Source organism: Danio rerio, chromosome 13, assembly GCF_052040795.2.
Source record: "Danio rerio strain M-AB ecotype USA chromosome 13, GRCz13ab, whole genome shotgun sequence".
Lineage (NCBI taxonomy): Eukaryota > Metazoa > Chordata > Actinopteri > Cypriniformes > Danionidae > Danio > Danio rerio.
In genome coordinates this window covers 20,289,095-20,308,796 of record NC_141033.1, presented here as the reverse complement: position 1 = coordinate 20,308,796, position 19,702 = coordinate 20,289,095, and the positions used below count along the sequence as shown (strand labels likewise).

The window sequence follows — 19,702 nt, the reverse complement described above, 5'->3', positions numbered from 1 at the left end:
GGTTATGTGTGACTTTTTCCAGTAGTAACTAATTTAAGATGCTTGATACAGCATGTAGGAGAAGTTACGAGCATGGAAAACAAACCCGTGTGTCTGCAGGCGAAGGAAATTAACTCAGTTTAATAAAATCCAGCTGAAATGGCACAACAGAAACTGAATTATTGGAGCGAAGGCTTGTTTACTGCATTACACATGACTGTCTTCCTTCCCAGGCATCTAATGTTGATGTTTCCCTCATGAATGGGCTCTCAGTGGATACGGGCACAGGAAAACAATGAGATTTCAGCAAACACAGCAATCTGCGAAAGGCTAAATATACCTGCGTACTGCCAACTAACTTTAAACTTTATCTCCCTGTGCTGTGGACAACCCCAGAATTATAAGCACAGGGCGTGACGAAAGGTCACTTCCAAAAGTCTGTGTATATGTTTGCGTGTAGGTGTTTGTAAATGAGCTTTCCTGGAAATACGCTCTCAAGATCAGAATGCGGGACACAAGAATGGGACTCAGAAACATGTGGTGTCCATTGGATATAGGCAATTATTGTTTCTGCTGTGTAACTACCCCCAAACTTCACAGAAAACAAAGCTACTCCAGGCAAACACACTTTAAACTTAATGGTAACAGTTAACTTGCAAATGTGCTTCCCTTGAGATGGATTGTTTTGATTTTGCAAGGTCGGTGCATATAATGTGCTTTGGTTTGAGCATGTCATTGGACCGGCGTCAACATGACAAACAGATAATCCAGTAAATGCAGAAACTGATTTCAAAATCAAGAATGCAGAATTTTACTTTTAAAACAAAAGAATGAAGTATTACGACATTAATTAAAGCCGATTTTAAAGAAACACTCCACTTTTACATGTAAATAGCAAAAATTTTATTATTTTGCTTACCCCGTTGGCAGATTATTTATCTTATTTTAAGAAGAAAAAAAAAACTTTCATTTTCTAAAAGCAAGATAACCAGCGATTAATAATTATCAGATTTAAATTTTCCTCTTAATTCTGCTTGATTTTTCTTTAGTTACATTGTAGATGTTACAAGACTGACAAAAAAATGTAAAGCTGCCAATTTCTATGCTACTATGGCTAGGAACTATTCTTTCATTCTAGTTTAATAATCATTGCTGCCGTACCATGGCTGCAGCAGGTGAAATTTAACCCAGCGCCTCAAATTTTAGAAACTATTGTGTAATTTTTTGGCTAGATGCTAATGGTCTAATGTGATTCAATGATTTATGCTAAGCTAAAACTGTTTTCACCAGACCCAAGGATCCACTGAACAACTTCACAAATGGTACACTCAACTGTTTAACTGTAGGGAGGATGTGAAATGAGCCTATTTTCAAAGAAAGTGTTTCTTTAAAGCAGTGGTGCCCAACCTCCAGGCCGCGGACCGGTCCTTGGATCAATTGGTACCAGGCTGCAGAAGAAATCATTAAATATTTACGTTTTGTTTATCATCTGAGTTTGAACAACCTTTTATTTTGAAAAATCTTTTATTTTGCAATATGACTGTATTCTCTCGTTTACATGTTGGTTACTTGGGTGGCAAAATTTAACCCAAAATAAATGATTAAGAAACAGACGTCTTTGGAATGTTTTTTTGTGAAGGAAAAAGGTCCAGTGAAGGACCCAAAAACTGCCAAGGAATGGATGCGCAACCCATTTGTCAACAAATCAGTTGAATCCAGCATGTCTGTGCAAGAAAATGATCAACTACGGGAGATCACAAAGGACGGTGGCCACTCACATATTTCTTTTCTGTGAATGAGTTTGTTACTTCCAATGGAGGCTTGTGTGCGTATATTGGGAGCGATGCGAGCAAGCGATGCGAGCAAGCGATGCGAGCAAGCGGTGCGATGCGGCCACACCTTCCAGGCGACCACAGTTGAAAACATCATCAGAATTCTGCAAGTCACGCGACAAGAACTGACCGATCAGCTTCATATTTCGTAAGGAATATACATATTTCGGTAGTCCAACTATATCAGACAACCTCAGAACAGCCAAACACTGCAGTGCTTTTCAAATTTTAAACTTATATCAGAGTTGGAGTAAAGTTTTGTTAACTTGTCACTCTCTGAGAAAATGGTTAATGGTTGTCTATCATTCTATGTACAAATACCCCTCTCCCCAGCCACCTAAAATTGCTAATCGTGGACTGGTCCATGTTGAGAAAAAGGTTGGGGACCATTGCTTTAAAGGACTGAAAATGTGGAAAAATAACATTCAACACACTGAGGATCAAAAACAGGCTCATACAGTATCTCAGTCACACAATCTGCCCTACTTTCCCTGTATCTCTTCTTAGAGAATGTTCCAGTTTGTGAGGGGTGAAATCTAGCGGAAATACTGCAGCCCAAACACATTAGCGCCACAACACCTGTGTATTTATGGATCACGAGGTTCCACCTCAGTGCAGCATTGCTTCAAGAGAAACATTAAAAAAGCAGGAGATAAAAAAGTAAACAGTGGTACTGTCACAAGGTCTTCGGGAGCCTAAACTAGCTTTGCTCAGTTCCTGCGGTGAACTCTCTCCACCCTGTTTCCCTTCGACTACGGTGCTACACTGCTGAGAGATGCTTCCTCTAGTCTAGTGCCATGCTGACTTCAAAAGCACAATTTATGAACAGCGAGTGTTATATAAGCCCCGCAAAAACAATGCAGCTCTGGGAAACTGTTGGTAGCCAGGAATAGGTGATATCTTATTGTTTGCAATAAACTGATAAATATTCTCCGCACAATAAGAATCAGCTATCCCAAGTTAATAGTAACAACAACTTCAATCAAGAGTTAGTAGTGATGTTTAATATTTAAAAAAAACATTAGATCGTAGTCCAAATAAAACATCTCATAAAAGTATTCAGTGCTAACATTTTGAGAAGGTCATTAAAGGCTAGATAACTTTGAATGAACGTTTTATTAATATTAACAGACATAATAGACATAGTTCTCACCTATTCAATGTTTAGAGGACAACAATAATTAAGAAACACCTATATATTGTGATTCTGTTACTAAAAATCCCAATGCAAGGAGATTATCTACAAATACTATATTTCTACTATATTTCCACAGTTGTGTGTATTTACACAATTATTTGTGTATTTATGCATGAGGCATCTTCAAACTCCCAGTATGAATGAATTTATATTACTTACTAAATAAAAATGTAAATAAATAGATAACGCTTCTCTTTAAAGATCCATGACTTTTTTGCTTCTCACAGGGTTTCTGCAGGGTTTACCAACACAAATGTAAGATTTTTAAGACTATTAAGATTTAAATTTTGGAGTTTTATAATGCTAAATGCTAAGGATTTTTAAAAATGACCCAGCAGATTTTGACTTGCCTGATTAAAAAAAAACTAATTCTAATTAGTTATTTCTTACCCACATATTTTAAATAATAAGTCAAAACAAAGCAGACTCTAGCTGTATACATACTAATAAAAAAACTCTTTTAAATAAAAAACTTGAATAAGCTAAATGTATGCACAACAAATGCTAAAAGTGTTGTTGAGATGTATTGTTGATGTTTGTGTGTTGAATTGATTGGGTAGCTTTACATAAACAAAGGAAGGACGAGAGGGGAGTTTGAGCTCAGGTAGATCTTAAGAACCTATACCAGAGGCATTCTTGTTGTGAGGCCACAGTGCTAGCCACTGGGCCGCCGTGCTGCCCTATAGAGGAAAAAGGGAGAGGGAGTGGAAGGGAGGATTCTTCAAGACAAAGATGACTACAGGTAAGATGCTTGGTTATTTATACTGAGTTAGGAATCATCTGATTGGTAGTTCTTACATTAGCTTGACTCGGGGCAAGCCATGTCAATCATAAGCATGTGATCCTCTCGAAATTAGTTTATAAATAAACTTTACTTAAGACTTACAATTTAAGACTTTTTAAGGCCTACAGTTTTTGAAATTTAAGACCCCGCGGAGACCCTGCTCTCAGTAGATACACGTTAAATTATTGAGAAATACAGTTTTGTTCCTTGCCATTGTCGCCACTGACTTGCTTGGTTCAGAACTTGTGGAGCTGCACATTGATGGATTTGCTCTTCAGTGTTTGGACTTTTAGCAGTGAAAATTAAACCACACTGAACTGAACTAAACTGAACTTCAACTCTGAAGCCGATTGGTCCGATGACCCAGTCTGTTGTGATTAGTTGACATTCTTCAGCATGAGACAGAGAGAAACGCCCACTCCGTTTATGAAATAGCACACAGAGTATGTGTGAGCCCAATGCAGGAATGCAATAAAACAATGCAGTGAAACATCAGCATACTACTCTACTCTTAACCCTAACCCCAAGTAATAACAGTGACATATTCAGTATTAATCCAGTATTACTTTTTAACATAGTTTTGGATGCCATATGTAAATAGTCTTATACAGATTTAACCTGAGAGATACAGTACAAGCACTGATCTATAATAGATAAGTGATTACAAGCCGCGCGGATCGATTACAAGTTACAACACACAAATAAATACTAAGTCTGCAAACTACAGAAAATGAGGCAACAATTTTAAATGCACTTAAAGTACATATTATGATCCGGAGGAAGAGGAAACATGGTCACTGGTTCAAGCCTTGGCTGGGTCAGTTGCCATTTCTGTGTGGAGTTTGCATGTTCTCCCTGTGTTGGCGTGGGTTAACTTCGGGTGCTCTGGTTTCCCCAATAGTCCAAAGACATGCGCTATAGGTGAATTTAATAAACTAAATTGTCCGTAGTGTATGTGTGCATGTCCTGGTCCACAAGGTTGGGGGTTGAGCGTTGGGCTAACAACCCACCTCGTAAAATAATTATTACAAAACACCAAAATGGTGAAGCTAAATATAAACTTTGATATAAATGGCTGTGGGAGTAAGTATGTAAATATAAAAAAGATAAAAATATCTGAAAAATGTATATTTTTAAATATCTCAGTGTAATTATTTTGTCTTCAACTGCAGCTAAGTACAGTACATATTGTCCATCCCTACCGGTCACCTGTGATGAAACGCTTTGTATATTTTTTTGTACTAAAGAACTTTATTTTGTCCCTTTTAAGCTCAAACAGTGATGCAGATCATCACGTAGCATACAAGGTGGTTTTACTTTGATAGTTGTGTTATATAACACACAATCAAAAAAGATTTCAAAATATAGCTTTCTTGTATTGTTGTGTGAACAATAATAATTTCCTTGTGCAAACAGGCAGAGGCCGAGTCTCTCAGCGGGACAACACTCTCACTTTTAGTAGCGCAGGGTGGAGGATTGAATACAACAATACAACCCTTCAGCTCTCAGCATGGACACCGCCATCAAACCCAGACGCTCAGGTCACAGGTCACACTGAACCAATGAGTTTCTGCTCTCACGGACCTGCTGTAGAGTTCACACTCCACTGTAACTGACAGTACCTACATGAAGTAAAAGGCAGGGGTTGCACGAGATACGGTAGAATTGATGTTTTCGGACAGTTGAAAAAACCCGAAGTAATCAAAATGTGTTTCACTGATCCACTAAGCTAAAACATTCATTCAAGCTTTTAGATGTTTACAAATCTTTTATCTCAAAAACATTATAAGACATGTTCTACTTCATCATTTTGCAAACATTGAGAGAACGATAGTTTTAAAGGGCACTTATGGTGAAAAATCTACTTTTCAAGCTATTTGGACAAACATATGTGTATATATAGTGTATATACCATCATATTGGGGTGATATAAACACACCCAGTCCTTTTTTTTTCAATTTAACAACATAAAAACGGTGGACCAATTGGATCGGTTTTCAGACCGACCGCAACTTTACATAGGAGTGCAGTCCCCCCGCCCACCGAATTGATTGACAGCTGCGCGCATTAACATGTCCCGGTAGTCACGTGTATATGTCAACAAGACCAGACATACGCAAAGCAACCGGGAATAAAAGGTCTGTTCTGTTCGCTAGGATCAGCAATCATCATCAAATGTGATTAAGAGTAAGTTTCACATGTTTAAAGTGTTGTAAAACAGTGCGCAAGTGTAATGAAGTACAGCGATTTACTTCAGCTTTACTTCATCAGCACAGCTGCGTGTCAGAACAATTACTGTATAAAAGAAGACGCTTCAATCCTGGTTATTGGACGTTAAATTAGGTTTATTTTGTACAATAACATAACAGATATCCACACAGCAGTGGAGGTTAGCCTGTATCCTGTCACATTTGAGTGCAAAAACAGTGCAAAGCTAAGCACTGTGGGGGAAACCGGAGCACCCGGAGAAAACCCATGCAAATGCAGGGAGAACATGCAAACTCCACACAGAAACGCCAACTGAGCCGAGGCTCAAACCAGCGACCCTGCAACCTTCTTGCTGTGAGGCAGCAGCACTACCTACTGCGCCACTGCTTCACCCTGAAAAAATCTTCTCTCTGTTAAACAGAAATAATACAGGGGGGCTAATAATTCTGACTGTATATATTACAAATATAAAACTATATACATTTGTATTTTTGATCTGTTTTAACCATGTTTGTAATTAGTTTATTATATTTTATGCAGCTGCACTGCATTACAAAAACCATCCCAATAAATCTAAAATTACCCATTTTTTTCAAATAAAGATATTCAAGCCTTCTGGTAAAATTGTATTCATATTACAATATATTGTGAAAGATCAAAATATCACAATGTCAGTTTTTTGGAGCCCTGATCTGATATACCTCAAATATGAATATGTTAGCTTTTGTCATTTGTATTTTTAGGGGATTTCAGTTCTTGTTTATCTGTTTGGAAATAACCATCTGGTCATTGTGACATGATTCAAATTGAATTCAGATCCTTTAAGGAGATGATTCATCCATCCTGAATGGTAATCTCTCTTGGTATCTGACGACAACAGTTGCTAATGTGCAGTGGCTGATCAGTTTTTATAAATGCCTGAATGCACTTAACTTTTGAGTTGTGAAATATCAAAGTGACAATCAAAGAACTGCTTTTGTGAGAGAATAAGTGGCAACACTTTATTTTAATAGTCCGTTTGAGTATTAGTAGACTGTCTGTGTAATATCTGTTGATACTGCTCCTTCAACAGACATTTAACTGACTATAAGAAACTTTGTAAGTACATGACAACTTACACTAACCCTAACCCTAACTTAACAGTCTACTTATAATCTAATGAGAATTAGTTGGCATGTAGATGCAATGTAACTTAAATTGAACAAATGGATCATCAAAATAAAGTGTGACCGAATAAGCAGTAAGTGCATCGTCCTCTTTTAGACGATAATGTCTTGCTCCAAAAATCTGACATGAGTAAACATGAAGACATCGGTTAAGATAGTTGGCCTTAGTCCATCAACCAGTGGCACTGAGATTACACATACAAAAACACACTAAGCCCACAGTTTCCTGAACTAATTGTGGCCCAGACAGTGAATCATTGTGCTGCAGATGGGAATCATTTACTGGGAAGTGAAACAGAGATTGATCCGAAACGCCAATAACAAAATAAAGTTCAGGAATGATGTAAATGGTGAACACATAAAGGTGAAGACCACAGCTAGCAGGTTTTACATTATTTTTTTCTATACAAGCGTAGAAAACTATAAACGCATAAAGGTTTATTAACTTGAAAACTTTAAATATGGTGACTATTTGGCATTATTGAATAACATTGTCTCTCTAAAACCAAACAAAAAGTGCTTCAGGGGTAATTATTGTGCTGGTGTTCTTTGGATAAGGGATTTATAAAGATAAACAAAAAAAAAAATCAAGGAACTTTTTCCCTCTCTTCTTTTCTTTCTCCTATTACTAATTTGATAATTACTGTTGAGCTGACTGTATTGTGTTGGATATAGGCTTGGGCGGTATCCAAATTTTTATACCATCAAACCTCCTCCCTATTCTACCTTGGTATCCGGTATGACCATTCATAATAAAAAAAAAATAATTAATGACGTAAGGCTCAGACAGCATCACCAAACTGTTGGCTTGTGCCTAAACCATTCAGAAACTGAATACCGTATATGCGACCTTAGCTTTACGGTTACCTGTTTGTCTTGTTCGTATCAGAGATCTGCGCGGGACGCTCTCTCTCATTCACATGCACACACAAACACACACACACACACACACACACACACACACACACACAAACACAGACAGAGAGACAAATTGACAGAGAGAAAGAGAGAGAGGGAGGGAGGGAGAGAGAGACGCTCTCTCTCTTTCATTCACACACACACACACACACATAGAGAGAGAGCGACACACAGCACCATGCGCTCTCTCATTCACACACATACACACACACATACACACACACACATAAACAGCATCCACGAGGATGCACACATGCTCACTCTCGGGTTTGGGAGCAATATTAGTAGACCGCGCGCCTGCTCCCTTTCAAATACACTAGAGTTACCGACCGCTCCGCTTTATTCAAAAATTTATTCACACACCGCAAGAAATTTGGTCGGATCCCCCGACTCCCGCCGTACAGCAGTGGGAATGCAGGCCTCTCGTCTCCCTTCTCGTGCGGTCAAAATAAAATACTGGCAAACTGCAGGTCACTTAGTGCGCGACTCGCCCTCTTACCTCACCTCTCTCTCTCCTCCACACTGTCCCGTGATGACAATCACGCACATACACATTTGTAGGCATTAAATAAATAATATTTATTATTAAATACTTGTTTCTTATTTAAGTGCATTGTTTTTTTAAGACGGTATTGAAACTGACACCGTTGCTATTTTTCCATCCCACGGCATACCATATTACCATATTACTGACCAAGTCTATTTGGATATATAATTTTCTGTATAGTTTAGATATTTGTGTCATATGCAATGGTGGAAAGAGTACTGAAAAATCATACTCAAGTAAAACTACCATTACTTGCCTAAAATGTAGTGCAAGTATTATAAAAGTAAAAGTAGACATTTCAAAAGAACTCAAGAGTAGTGAGTAGTGTATTACGCTGTAGCCTAAAAAGCTGATGCGTTCAAATGAAATTTGTAGATATGAGTAAACGTAACATTCTGTATATCAAGTTAGAGATCCAGCGATCTAAGGAGTTGTGATCGCTGGTGATTGTGAAATCCATTAGCCTACATATTTAATTTCGTTTGTTAAGCGCAAAGATTTGTTTCAAAACTATTTCAGTTCTAATTTCCAGCAAACTAAAACATGAACAGTAATGTTCCCCCCGAAATGAGGCATGCAGGCAGAGGTTTTTGTATTCATGTAACATTTTAATCCTTTAATTTTTTAATTTGTAAAGATATTTGTGTATTGCTTTACATCCTGTTAAGCAATGTGTAAGCGTTTGGACCTGCATAGGTGTATAACTAACACTCTCTATGCTGGACTTTAGAGCAGCTTTTAGTTAGTCAATTGAGCAGTAAGTTGGGTTTTTTTAAGCAATAGCCATATTAATAAAGGCTTTTTTATCTTTTTACTTACTTTTCAAGTGCCTTGGAATTTTTATATACTTTTTTCACATTTTCTCTTTATTTTGTCATAATTTAAATTGGGTAAAAAATGTGCTCCAGTACAAAATTAAATTAAAAGTAATTTTACATACGCAAAGAAATTGTTTACTAAAAAATACACATTAAACTGATTCTTATCTGTCCTTGTTAAAACCTACAAAAACATATTTTAAGAACTAAATGTAATAACAACTGTTAACATTATACTTAACAAACCCTGAAAAAGGTAGCATTATCCCCAAAAAAATTATACACATTGATGATAATGATGATAATTATAATAATAATAATAAAATCCTCAAAAGCAAACGTATCTTATTTGAATGATTTCTGAAAGATCCCAATTGAAGCTTAATGTAATGCAGTGATGAAGTATCATTTACGTAAAATGATTTGAAAAAGAAAACATTTGCTTTGAATTGAAAAAAAAAAATCACAATATTCTTTTAAAACTCGTGATGTGCCCAATCTTATGAATGACAGTGCAAGTGTGTGATACCCTCATTTGTAAACTCACCCATAAAGGATCCGGTGCTGCAGATGAGACTGAAGAAGCAGCTCTCTGGAGGAAGAGTCCCGCATTTACTGCAGATTAGAACAGCAGAGTAGAGGTTAGAAGCTCACGGTTCACACCACATTAATAAACACACACACATACACACACATACACACACATAAACACACACATACAATCCAAAGCAAAACTCCCGAGGGATGAATTCCCATTGGCAGCTGACTAAAATAGGCCCGTCTGGGAGCTCGCTGGATTATTGGGGGGAAAGAGAGACTGAGGTAGAAGAGGGCTTGAGGGCCCTTAGCCTTTCTTACACAGCTGTTACCATGTATGTGAAATGACAAAAGATAACCAAAGATAGGGCCTCCAAGTAAGAAAGATTGTGCAAGCATCTCTCCATGAAAGGAAATCTTCAGGTGATCTTCACTGAAGAGCGTTTCAGCTTTGTATAACATGTCACTGTGGTATGAAGCTGTTAAAAAGGGAGGTGCGACTGTAAAGATATGGTTTAAACAAAGTTTATTTGCAGCCAATCAGCCAAAGACTGCAGCGCATTTTTGATTCTTACTGAGCATTAAACTGATTGTTCATCCAAAAAAATAAAATTCTTAATTGAAAATGTTGTGGATCTCAACAGTTTTTTTTACCATTTTGGATTAAACTGAGGGAGCCAATAATTCAATAATTTATTTTAAAGGTCCCATGAAATCAAAATAAAGTTTTTTAGATGTTAGTAGTATCAGTATTGTTAGTTTTTAAGATATCTATAAGCTGGTGTGCTCCAACATAGTGACAAAATTTGCGTTTAGAAGATATAAATCTCATATCAGCATGTGAAGCTTGTAATTTTAAATAAGTTTCATTAGCGTCACCTCATACTTGTAGTTTCTCATTAAATCATAACCAATTAAATGCTCTCTAGCATCTGACATGCCCCACCCCCTTCAAGACGCTTCACATTTGCTTTTCATTTGACTCGAGTGAGAGTGGTTGAGCTCAACCAATCTCACTGGCAGAGCTGTGATAAAACAAACACTATTGTTTTTTGTTGCTGTTGTTGTTTTAAAAGTGGAGGAGCTACGGCCCACCCTCTCTTTGTGTTTTGGTTGAGATTACCTCAAACATTAAATAAAAATACATATTTCAAAGCAATGCACAGGATATTTAAGGTCCCATTAACACTAATACGTTTTAGTTTTAAAACACATACGTTTTTCTATGGTTACACCTTTGCTAACCCGGTGTTTTGAAGCCCCAAAAATGGAGCGTTTTGAAAACACTGAAGAGGCCATTTTGGTTTTAAAAACAATGAGACATCTGAAAACTGAGGCAGACAAAATGGCTGCAAACATTGGATATTGTTTGATATGGAAAACAAAATCCAAAGAAGACCTCGGGTAAATCTTCAAAGGGAACAGTGTACTTTATAACAGTATTCACATAACCCTTCAGGCTATGTTGTTTCACTATATTAACAATAAAATGAAAACATTTTGATATTAACAACTTAACAGACACCAAAAATGTTGAGGCATTGTGTAGCTACATACACTGTATTTATATGACTTCCATCTTCACTGTCCGCATATTTATAGCAAAACGGAGCCTATAACATAACTGCCTCCTTTCACTTTCAGTGAAAAATATAAAACACACCCTGTCTCTTTTGCTGAATATCAGTTTTAATAATCAATAATGGGCATAATAAGAGTATAACGTACAATACGTTTATAGGAAATAAAGATAGAATTAAAGTTAGATAGAATTAGATAAATTACATATCACATTTAACAACTACAGTGAGATGAGATCCAGATTCTTGATGAAATGTCACCTGGGAAGGTGTGCTCAATGCACCCACTGACTGCCTGGAGCTCAGACGTGTGCCTATGCTGCAGCTCATGCCAGAGAGTGTTTGGTCATGTGATGTGCATTTTTAGCGGTTTAGTGTGGACAGAGATCTTTATAGTACCGGTAGATGAAACTCCAGTGTGGACGTGGATTGTTTTCGTTCTGAAACAGTTTTAATACTAACGCGTATTGCAAATGGTGCCTCAGAGACAGTCACTTGCTTCATTTCTAAATGAATCAGCTGTTTTGAATGAATTGTCTGAATAAACGAACGACTGAATGAATGAATGAATAAATTAATGAATGAATGAACGAACAAACGAATGAACAAACGAATGAATTAATTAATTAATTAATGAACGAATGAATGGACGAATAAATTTATGAATGCATGAATGAATAAATGAATGAATGAATGAATGAATGAATGAATGAATGAATGAATGAATGAATGAACGAACGAACGAACAAATGAATGAATTAATGAATGAACGAACGAACTAATGAATGAACAAATAAATGAATAAACAAATGAATGAATAAATGAATGAATGAATGAATGAATGAATGAATGAATGAATGAATGAATGAATGAATGAATGAATGATTCATTATGACTTGCTTTGGTGTCGAATTTATAAATCCAAGTGGTCTACCAGCATAAAAACACGCTCAGCAAAGTATTGTTTATAATTGTTTTGAAATATGCCAAAAATGCTAGATTTATTGTAGATATTGCAAAATTTTGCCTTTAAAAAGGATTTTAAAAAAGATTCATTATATTCATGTGCTTTTTACAAGAATTTCAAAAGTGGGTTATTCTCATGAACTAAAACAAAAAGTATAAAACTAAAACATTCCAACCCAGACTCATTCTGATTATGTACCCCTATATACATATCTGGAGAATGCAAAATATGTCCCAGGAGCTACTTTTATTGTAGTTTTTGTCGAATTTACCAGAGGCCGCTGTGTACTTTTTTTTTTTTCTCTCGTGATTGCTATTCACGTCTGCTGTTCACATGTAAATCCACCAGAGGCCTCTGTTGACTGACTGACTGACTGACCAACCGACCGGTCCCTTCACCCTCCCCCTTCCCTAAACTCAACCGCAGGGTTTTGAAAAGCAATCCAGAAAAAGAAAAGGCCCCTGATTTTTATTACATTTTAAAATTCTCACTCTGTAATTTACTTGTTCATTTTATTTTTTGGCTTCTGTTTTAGTCTTACCTGTTTTCTGGAACCGTTCTTTACCTGACTCAAACCCTTTCGTCTCAGTCAACTACCCTCTGTATCTCAAGTCCACCAACATACATGTCAAGCTACCGGACAAACTGGTAAAGGCAGAAAAGCCATCCACATGCAGTTAAGAGGTCAGCTTGTAAACGTGAAAAGTTACGGCGTCATAGCTCATTTTAAAGTTGAAATGCAGCCCTATGTAGCTTTGGCTACATAATTTGCGATCTCCAGAAACGTATATACGGGCTACATTTTCAGAATGAGTCTAAGTTGAACAACTCATTCACTCATTTTCCTTCAGCTTAGTCCCTTTATTCATTACGGGTCACCACAGTGGAATGAAGTGCAAATGTATCTAGCATATGTTCACAGCAGATACCCTTCCACAACCAAGTACTGGGAAACATCCATACACATCCATTTGGGACTTGAACTAGTGACAGTCTTGCAGTGAGACAACAGTGCTAACTACAAAGCCACTATGTCACCCACTAAAAAAATTTGTAAGTAAATAAAATATGACATTGACACTATGAAAAACATGCATGAAGAATAAAAAAATAATTGTGTAACAAAAAGGAACATTTAATGCCAAACCCAAAGCCATGTTCTCCTGAAAAGCCTTCATTTCTAAAAACTCCTTGAAGCAAACTCAACTGCCCTAAACCATATTGTGAGTCTCTGCTAAATGAGCCTCGACTGGATTACATGTAGCTATTCCTTCTATAAATACATCACTGAGGTGTTAAGCTCTATAATGATAAGCTAGAAATGTGTACGCCATTCCAAGATTGTGTGAGTGCGCAATTTTTTAACCTTTCACCCACTTCAGAGCACCTCTAAGAGCTGTAGACTACGGTGGGTAGCAGTCAAAATAAACCCATGCACACACACACACACACACACACACTCTCTCTGCTGGTAGTGAAAATGCAGATTACAGACACACCCAAAGGCAAACATAAATAAGACTTAACTTATAACTTGAGCTCACACACTCCATAAAGCACACAGCTCTGAAGGCAATGGAGACAGACGCTCTATTGAGCAGCTCAGGTCAAAGATCTTGTAAATTATTCCACGTTCTGCAGTTTTGCACTTTGATGATGAAACACAGTCAAATTAGAAAACAATGTGTTTGAGGACAAAACTACAACTACAATTCTGAAAATGTGAGGAACATTTTGTAAAATGCAAGGCAGTGCTTCCCACAGGTTTGAAATATACTTTTGGTGGTAGCTGGGATGAAACACACCATTTACCCACAGCACATAAATAGTTAACTATATGCGATAAACAAAACAATAAAATTTTTAAGAATTATTTATTTATTATGACACTGTTATGCACTAGAATGTAGTTGTAGTTGTTTTAAACTCGAATCAGCAGTTTATTTATGAAAATAGTGAGTCTTTGGTGATGTGCCTAAGCTTATGCGGACTCTGACCCCTAGCTTGTCAGCGGTATCTTCGTCATCACCTCCCCCGCCGAGAGCAGCTTTACATCGACCAGTGCATCATGGATGTACCACTGAGTTGCATCTATCCATTGTAGTTAAAACATGATATTTAATACATTTTATGCAAATCTAATGAACAGTTTTTGGTCTTATAAATCTATTATTTGTTTTCAGGTGTATTATTTTGTCAGTGTTATTTTATGTTTTATAATTGTCTTTAAATATGTTACATGTTGTACAAGGTTTGTCTTTGTTTACCAAAATGCTTAACGTTGTATTTATTTCTTATTGTGTACATCTTGTCCTGTATACTTGTATAATGTCCATTGCCATTTATTAAATCTGATAATCAAAGACACGAGTCTGTGTATAGTAACCCATTACACTTCACATTTATGGTGATTTATGTTTTCTTAAATCAAATGTATAGATTTATAATATCAATATAATATTAATTATAAGGCAATGCTTTATATAATTAAATCATTTTATTGTTAATGTACAGTGAAACCGATTAATTCATGATGAGGTAAGTGACGTTATAAAGTACACTGCCATTCCATTTGAACAAGTACCTGACTTGTGTCCTCGGTAATTCGACCTTTTAAGTCTGAACTTACAAGATGCAAGTCCGAACTTTGCGTAATTAATATTGAGAATCAGCCTATAGAATACACAAGACATGTCACTCGTATACTTTTGAATATGGAAAAGTGTAACTGTCAATATGGCGAATGAAGCCCCGCCTTCTAGTACAGGAGCCAATCGTTATAGAATGACGATACTCCGGGGGAGAGGCTCGAACCAGACGTGAGTTTCTGCAGATTTTAGTGTGATATGATCATTCAGAATTGAATCTAAATAGACAGTTGTCGTAATATGTAATGTAATCGTAATCTTGGAAAATTTAAGTTTCCTCATTCAAACAGAATGCTTGTGTATACGGCCTGAGAGGCATTTCAAAGATGCCCACCAAGTGAAATGACTTGCCTTAAAGGGACTTTGACTGTAATTAATGTAATCAAGTACTTCTATTGTAGTTGAAGACAAAAAAATAAAATTGTAATTAACATATTGTATCACAAAATGTATTTAAAACAGATATTTAAAAGATGACTATACATTGCGTTGTTATACATTGTTATTATATTGGATATGATAACAATGAATAATAAAAATACTGTTGTACATGATCTCGTCACTTGTTCGGAATTTATTAAATTCAAAAGTAAAAAATGCAGTACTGTCATACTGTAAATTTAAAATGTGATAAAGGCCGTTTTACCACAAAAAAAAAAAAAAAAGTTGCGGTAAAGCCGAATTTCCATTGCACACAACAAACGACAAGCGACAGATTGGAAGTCATTCATTTACAATAGTGAGTCCGGGAGCTGAGTGGAGTTATGATCATCTTGGTATTCGGAAAATTTGGATCTGATTTGAGCTGCGGATACGTTGAAATATTTGCACGTGCACGTGAGATGAGAAACAGTAGTTTTTTTCTGTATTTTTTGTTTTTCTTTTCATAAATGAGTAATAAAAAATATTTTTTTTTTATGTTGTCTCCACATTCCCTCCAAAATTTTTAGTGGTGTATGACTTTCTAGTATTCATTCATTCAATCATGGTGAACGCACAGAGAAAAAAGGCTTTTGCACTCCTTTATTTCGGACACTGCAAGAACTGCAAATGTCGTGAGCAGTGGAGAGGCTTAAAGCTAGATTTATACTTTTGCCTGGCGCCGCATCGAGCACCTCCTCTGACTGTGCGTTTACCTTAAGAAACGAACGAGGCTTTTTTTACTTGTTACGTTCGCCGTTGTGATATTCTTAAAACCAACAGTGGGCGGTCAAAAAAAATAGACAGTAAAGTTAACAAATAAACTGAGAAGTAAAAAGTTTCCGGAACTACGTCATATCATTAATAACATTCTAGATTTTTAAACTAATAATTTTTATTATTTTTAAAAATTATTTTAAAGATTATAAGGATTTTTATTACCATTCAAGCTTTTGTTCATATCTCGGACAGTTCTACCTATTAAAGTTTGTTAAAATATTAATGACAACAGAACATGGGTTGCTTTGAAATATATTTTTTATTGTGGCAAGAATATAAACAAAAAAGGTCCACTAAAAAATACAGATTTATTTTTTTTTTAGATTTAGCCCGCTAAATTAACACATTACTGTCTGGCTGGTTTCTGTCATCTACTTATGCTAAAATGGCAATAATAGGAACTAGGAACGCCAGCTGAAATCATGTTGCACGTTGCAATCGTGAAATGCATGTTGCACCCAAAGCGAACCTCAGAAAACACATCGATGATGTCACATTCGCCGCGCACACTCAAGCGAACTAGTGGACGCGTCAAGTATAAACCAGGTTTCACTTTTTACTGTTAATAAATCGCAGTAGGGCCCTGCTACTGTAAAACACATTTACAGGTAAGATACTGTAAAGGGGCAGTTGTGATAAATTGCTGGCAGCAAGTGCTGCCAGTAAGTTACCACAAAAATACTATATAATGTCTAACAGTGTACATTACTATATATTGTATAACTAAATGTTATATAGTTGAAGTCAAAAATTATTAGCTCCCCCTAAATTTTTATTTCTTTTTTAAATATTTCCCAAATTATGTTTAACAAAGCAAAGAAATTTTTGCAGTATGTCTGATAATGTTTTTTTCTTCTGTAGAAAGTCTTATTTGTTTTATTTTTCAATAATAGCTTTAAGCTATATTTTTCGATAGTCTACAGAAAAAACTTTATACAATAACTTGCCTAAGTACCCTATCCTGCCTAGTTAACCTAATGAACCTAGTTAAGCCTTTAAATGACACTTTAAGCTGTATAGAAGTATCTTAAAAATATCTAGTAAAATATGATGTGCTGTCATCATGGCAAAGATAAAATAAATCAGTTATTAGAAATGAGTTATTAAAACTATTATGTTTAGAAATGTGTTGAAAAAAATCTTCTCTTCGTTAAATAGAAATTGGGGAAAAAAATAAACAGGGCGTTAATACCTCTGACTTCAGATGTATACTGTCCACCCAAGGCACAACACCTTAACACTTTCTGATTTTGACTGTAATTTAATGCGTGCACCTTTTGTAAAGCTGCTTTGGAACAATAACTAATGTGGATAGTGCTATACAAATAAACTTGATTGAATTGAATTAAATAGTAGTTGGAGTTTTTATTAGGTAGGACTAGGAATGTAGAATAAGATCATGCAGAATATGTATTTTACAAGTACTAATAAGCATACAACATCTTTATAACAGGCAGTTAATAACACAGTAGTTAATAGTGAAAATTGGTACCTAAATAATTAGTAAGTTACTGCAAATTCTTAAAATACCAAAGTTTTTGAATTGTCATTACCTTATGAGAGGGACGTTGTCCAGAGTACAGCACAAGGTTGGTCCTCTCTGCATTACCAGATCCTCCTCACATGACTGGTTATACATCCTATAAACAAACAAACACAGACACTGCCATGTATAAATACATAAACACATACAGCATAAAGTTATAACAGAGACAAAGTGAGTCTTGCAGGTTTGTGGATGTTTAAGTTTGACTTCTTGCTCAATAATAATAGATAAAAATCAACTAGACCAGACCTCTGAACTGGATGACTAGATTTAAGGCCCCTTCACACAAAGAAAGATATTCATTTATTAATTCATTCATTCATTTTCCTCCGCTTTTCCAGAGCCGGGTCTCAGGGTCAGCAGTCTTAGGAAAAAAACCCAGACTTTCCTTTCCCCAGACACTTCTTCCAGCTTCTCGGGGAAGATACCCAGGCGTTCCCAGGCCAGTCGAGAGACATAGTCCCTCCAGCGTGTCCTCCGTCCTCCCTAAGGCCTCCTTCCGGTGGAACATGCCTGGAACACCTCCCTAGGTAGGTGTCCAGGAGGCATCCGAAATAGATGCCCAAGCCACCTCAGCTGACTTCTCTACTCTGAGCTCCTTCTGGGTGACAGAGCTCCTCACCCTATGAGGGTGCGCCCTGCCACCCTGCAAAGGAAACTCATTTAGGCTGCTTGTATCCGAGATCTTGTGCTTTAGGTCATGACCCAAAGCTCATGACCATAGGTGAGAGTAGAAATTTATATTGACCGGTAAATCGTCAGCTTTGCCTGCAGGCTCAGCTCCTTCTTTACCACAATGGACCGATACATCGACCACATTACTGCTGCTGCTGCACCAATCCACCACCACAAAGAAAGATAACTATGAAAAAATATATAACCATGATGGTCCCACTTATATTTTAAAGAACATTCTCACTATTAACAAATCATTAACTATGACTTATCTTAATAAACGCATAATTTGCTGCATATTAATTGGTATAAAGGTGTTGTTTTTGTTTTGGCATTACGGTATTTGTTAAGATTAAAGACAAGGAAAAAGATCATGCAGAAAATGTACTTTAATAATGCTAATAAGCAGGTAAAAGCCATTAGTTATTGACAGTTAGAATTGGACCCTATACTAAAGTGTTACCACAGTAGCTACAATAGCAAGTATACCATTTTAAATGTTCGAGAAGGAAAGATTCTTTTTTTCATTTATTAATTTAGAGAATTAGCTCAATGTTAGTGTTCCTCTTTTTTCATTGTAGTTGTGATTTGGAGTCTGCTATTCTTTTAAATTTAGAGGAATTTTAAATCCACGTCTTTGACAATAAAGTTATTAACCTTGGTAGAAGTTTGCAAAATAAGTTGTTAATAATGTTTTAACAATGTGCGAGCTAACTTTAGCATAAATGTCAATCATAGATCATCATTAGACTGATACTATGGGTTATCTGTTATATTAATTACATTGTTTCTCATGTGGACGTCTGGACAAGTTAAATCTCTATAGCTTCTCGCATGCGTTCAGATGAGGATAATTTCATGATGGAAGTCTTACTTTGTAATCCCACGTCTCACATGATCATTCATGTGCTCAGTCAGATGTTAGTGTTTATATGTGGGATCCTCAAAAATGGCCTGTAAGATCCACTTTTCTGCAGTTTAGCTGTAACCCTGATCAAGCTCATAGATTTACATGATTAATACTGTTAAAAAGTGTTAACACTGTTACTGTTTAAAGCTAATACTGTAAACATTTTAGACGCAATACTGTCTTTTTTTG

At 36.2% G+C, this 19,702-nt stretch overlaps 1 protein-coding gene across 11 annotated transcripts in view; it reads right to left on the bottom strand.

The window, feature by feature from the left end:
- zgc:154058 overlaps positions 1 to 19,702 on the bottom strand; it is an 86,254-nt gene that overhangs the window by 52,005 nt on the left and 14,547 nt on the right. For 10 of the 11 annotated variants that reach the window (XR_015505498.1, XR_015505502.1, XR_015505499.1 and 7 more), the window contains 2 exon segments: positions 17,936 to 18,022; positions 9,998 to 10,065 (listed from right to left, as the gene is read on the bottom strand). Coding sequence is in view for 6 of the 11 variants with exons in the window: in XM_087278621.1 (XP_087134747.1) it covers positions 9,998 to 10,065; positions 17,936 to 18,022 (155 nt within the window). In the remaining 5 variants the exon portion in view is untranslated. 11 annotated transcript variants of the gene reach the window in all.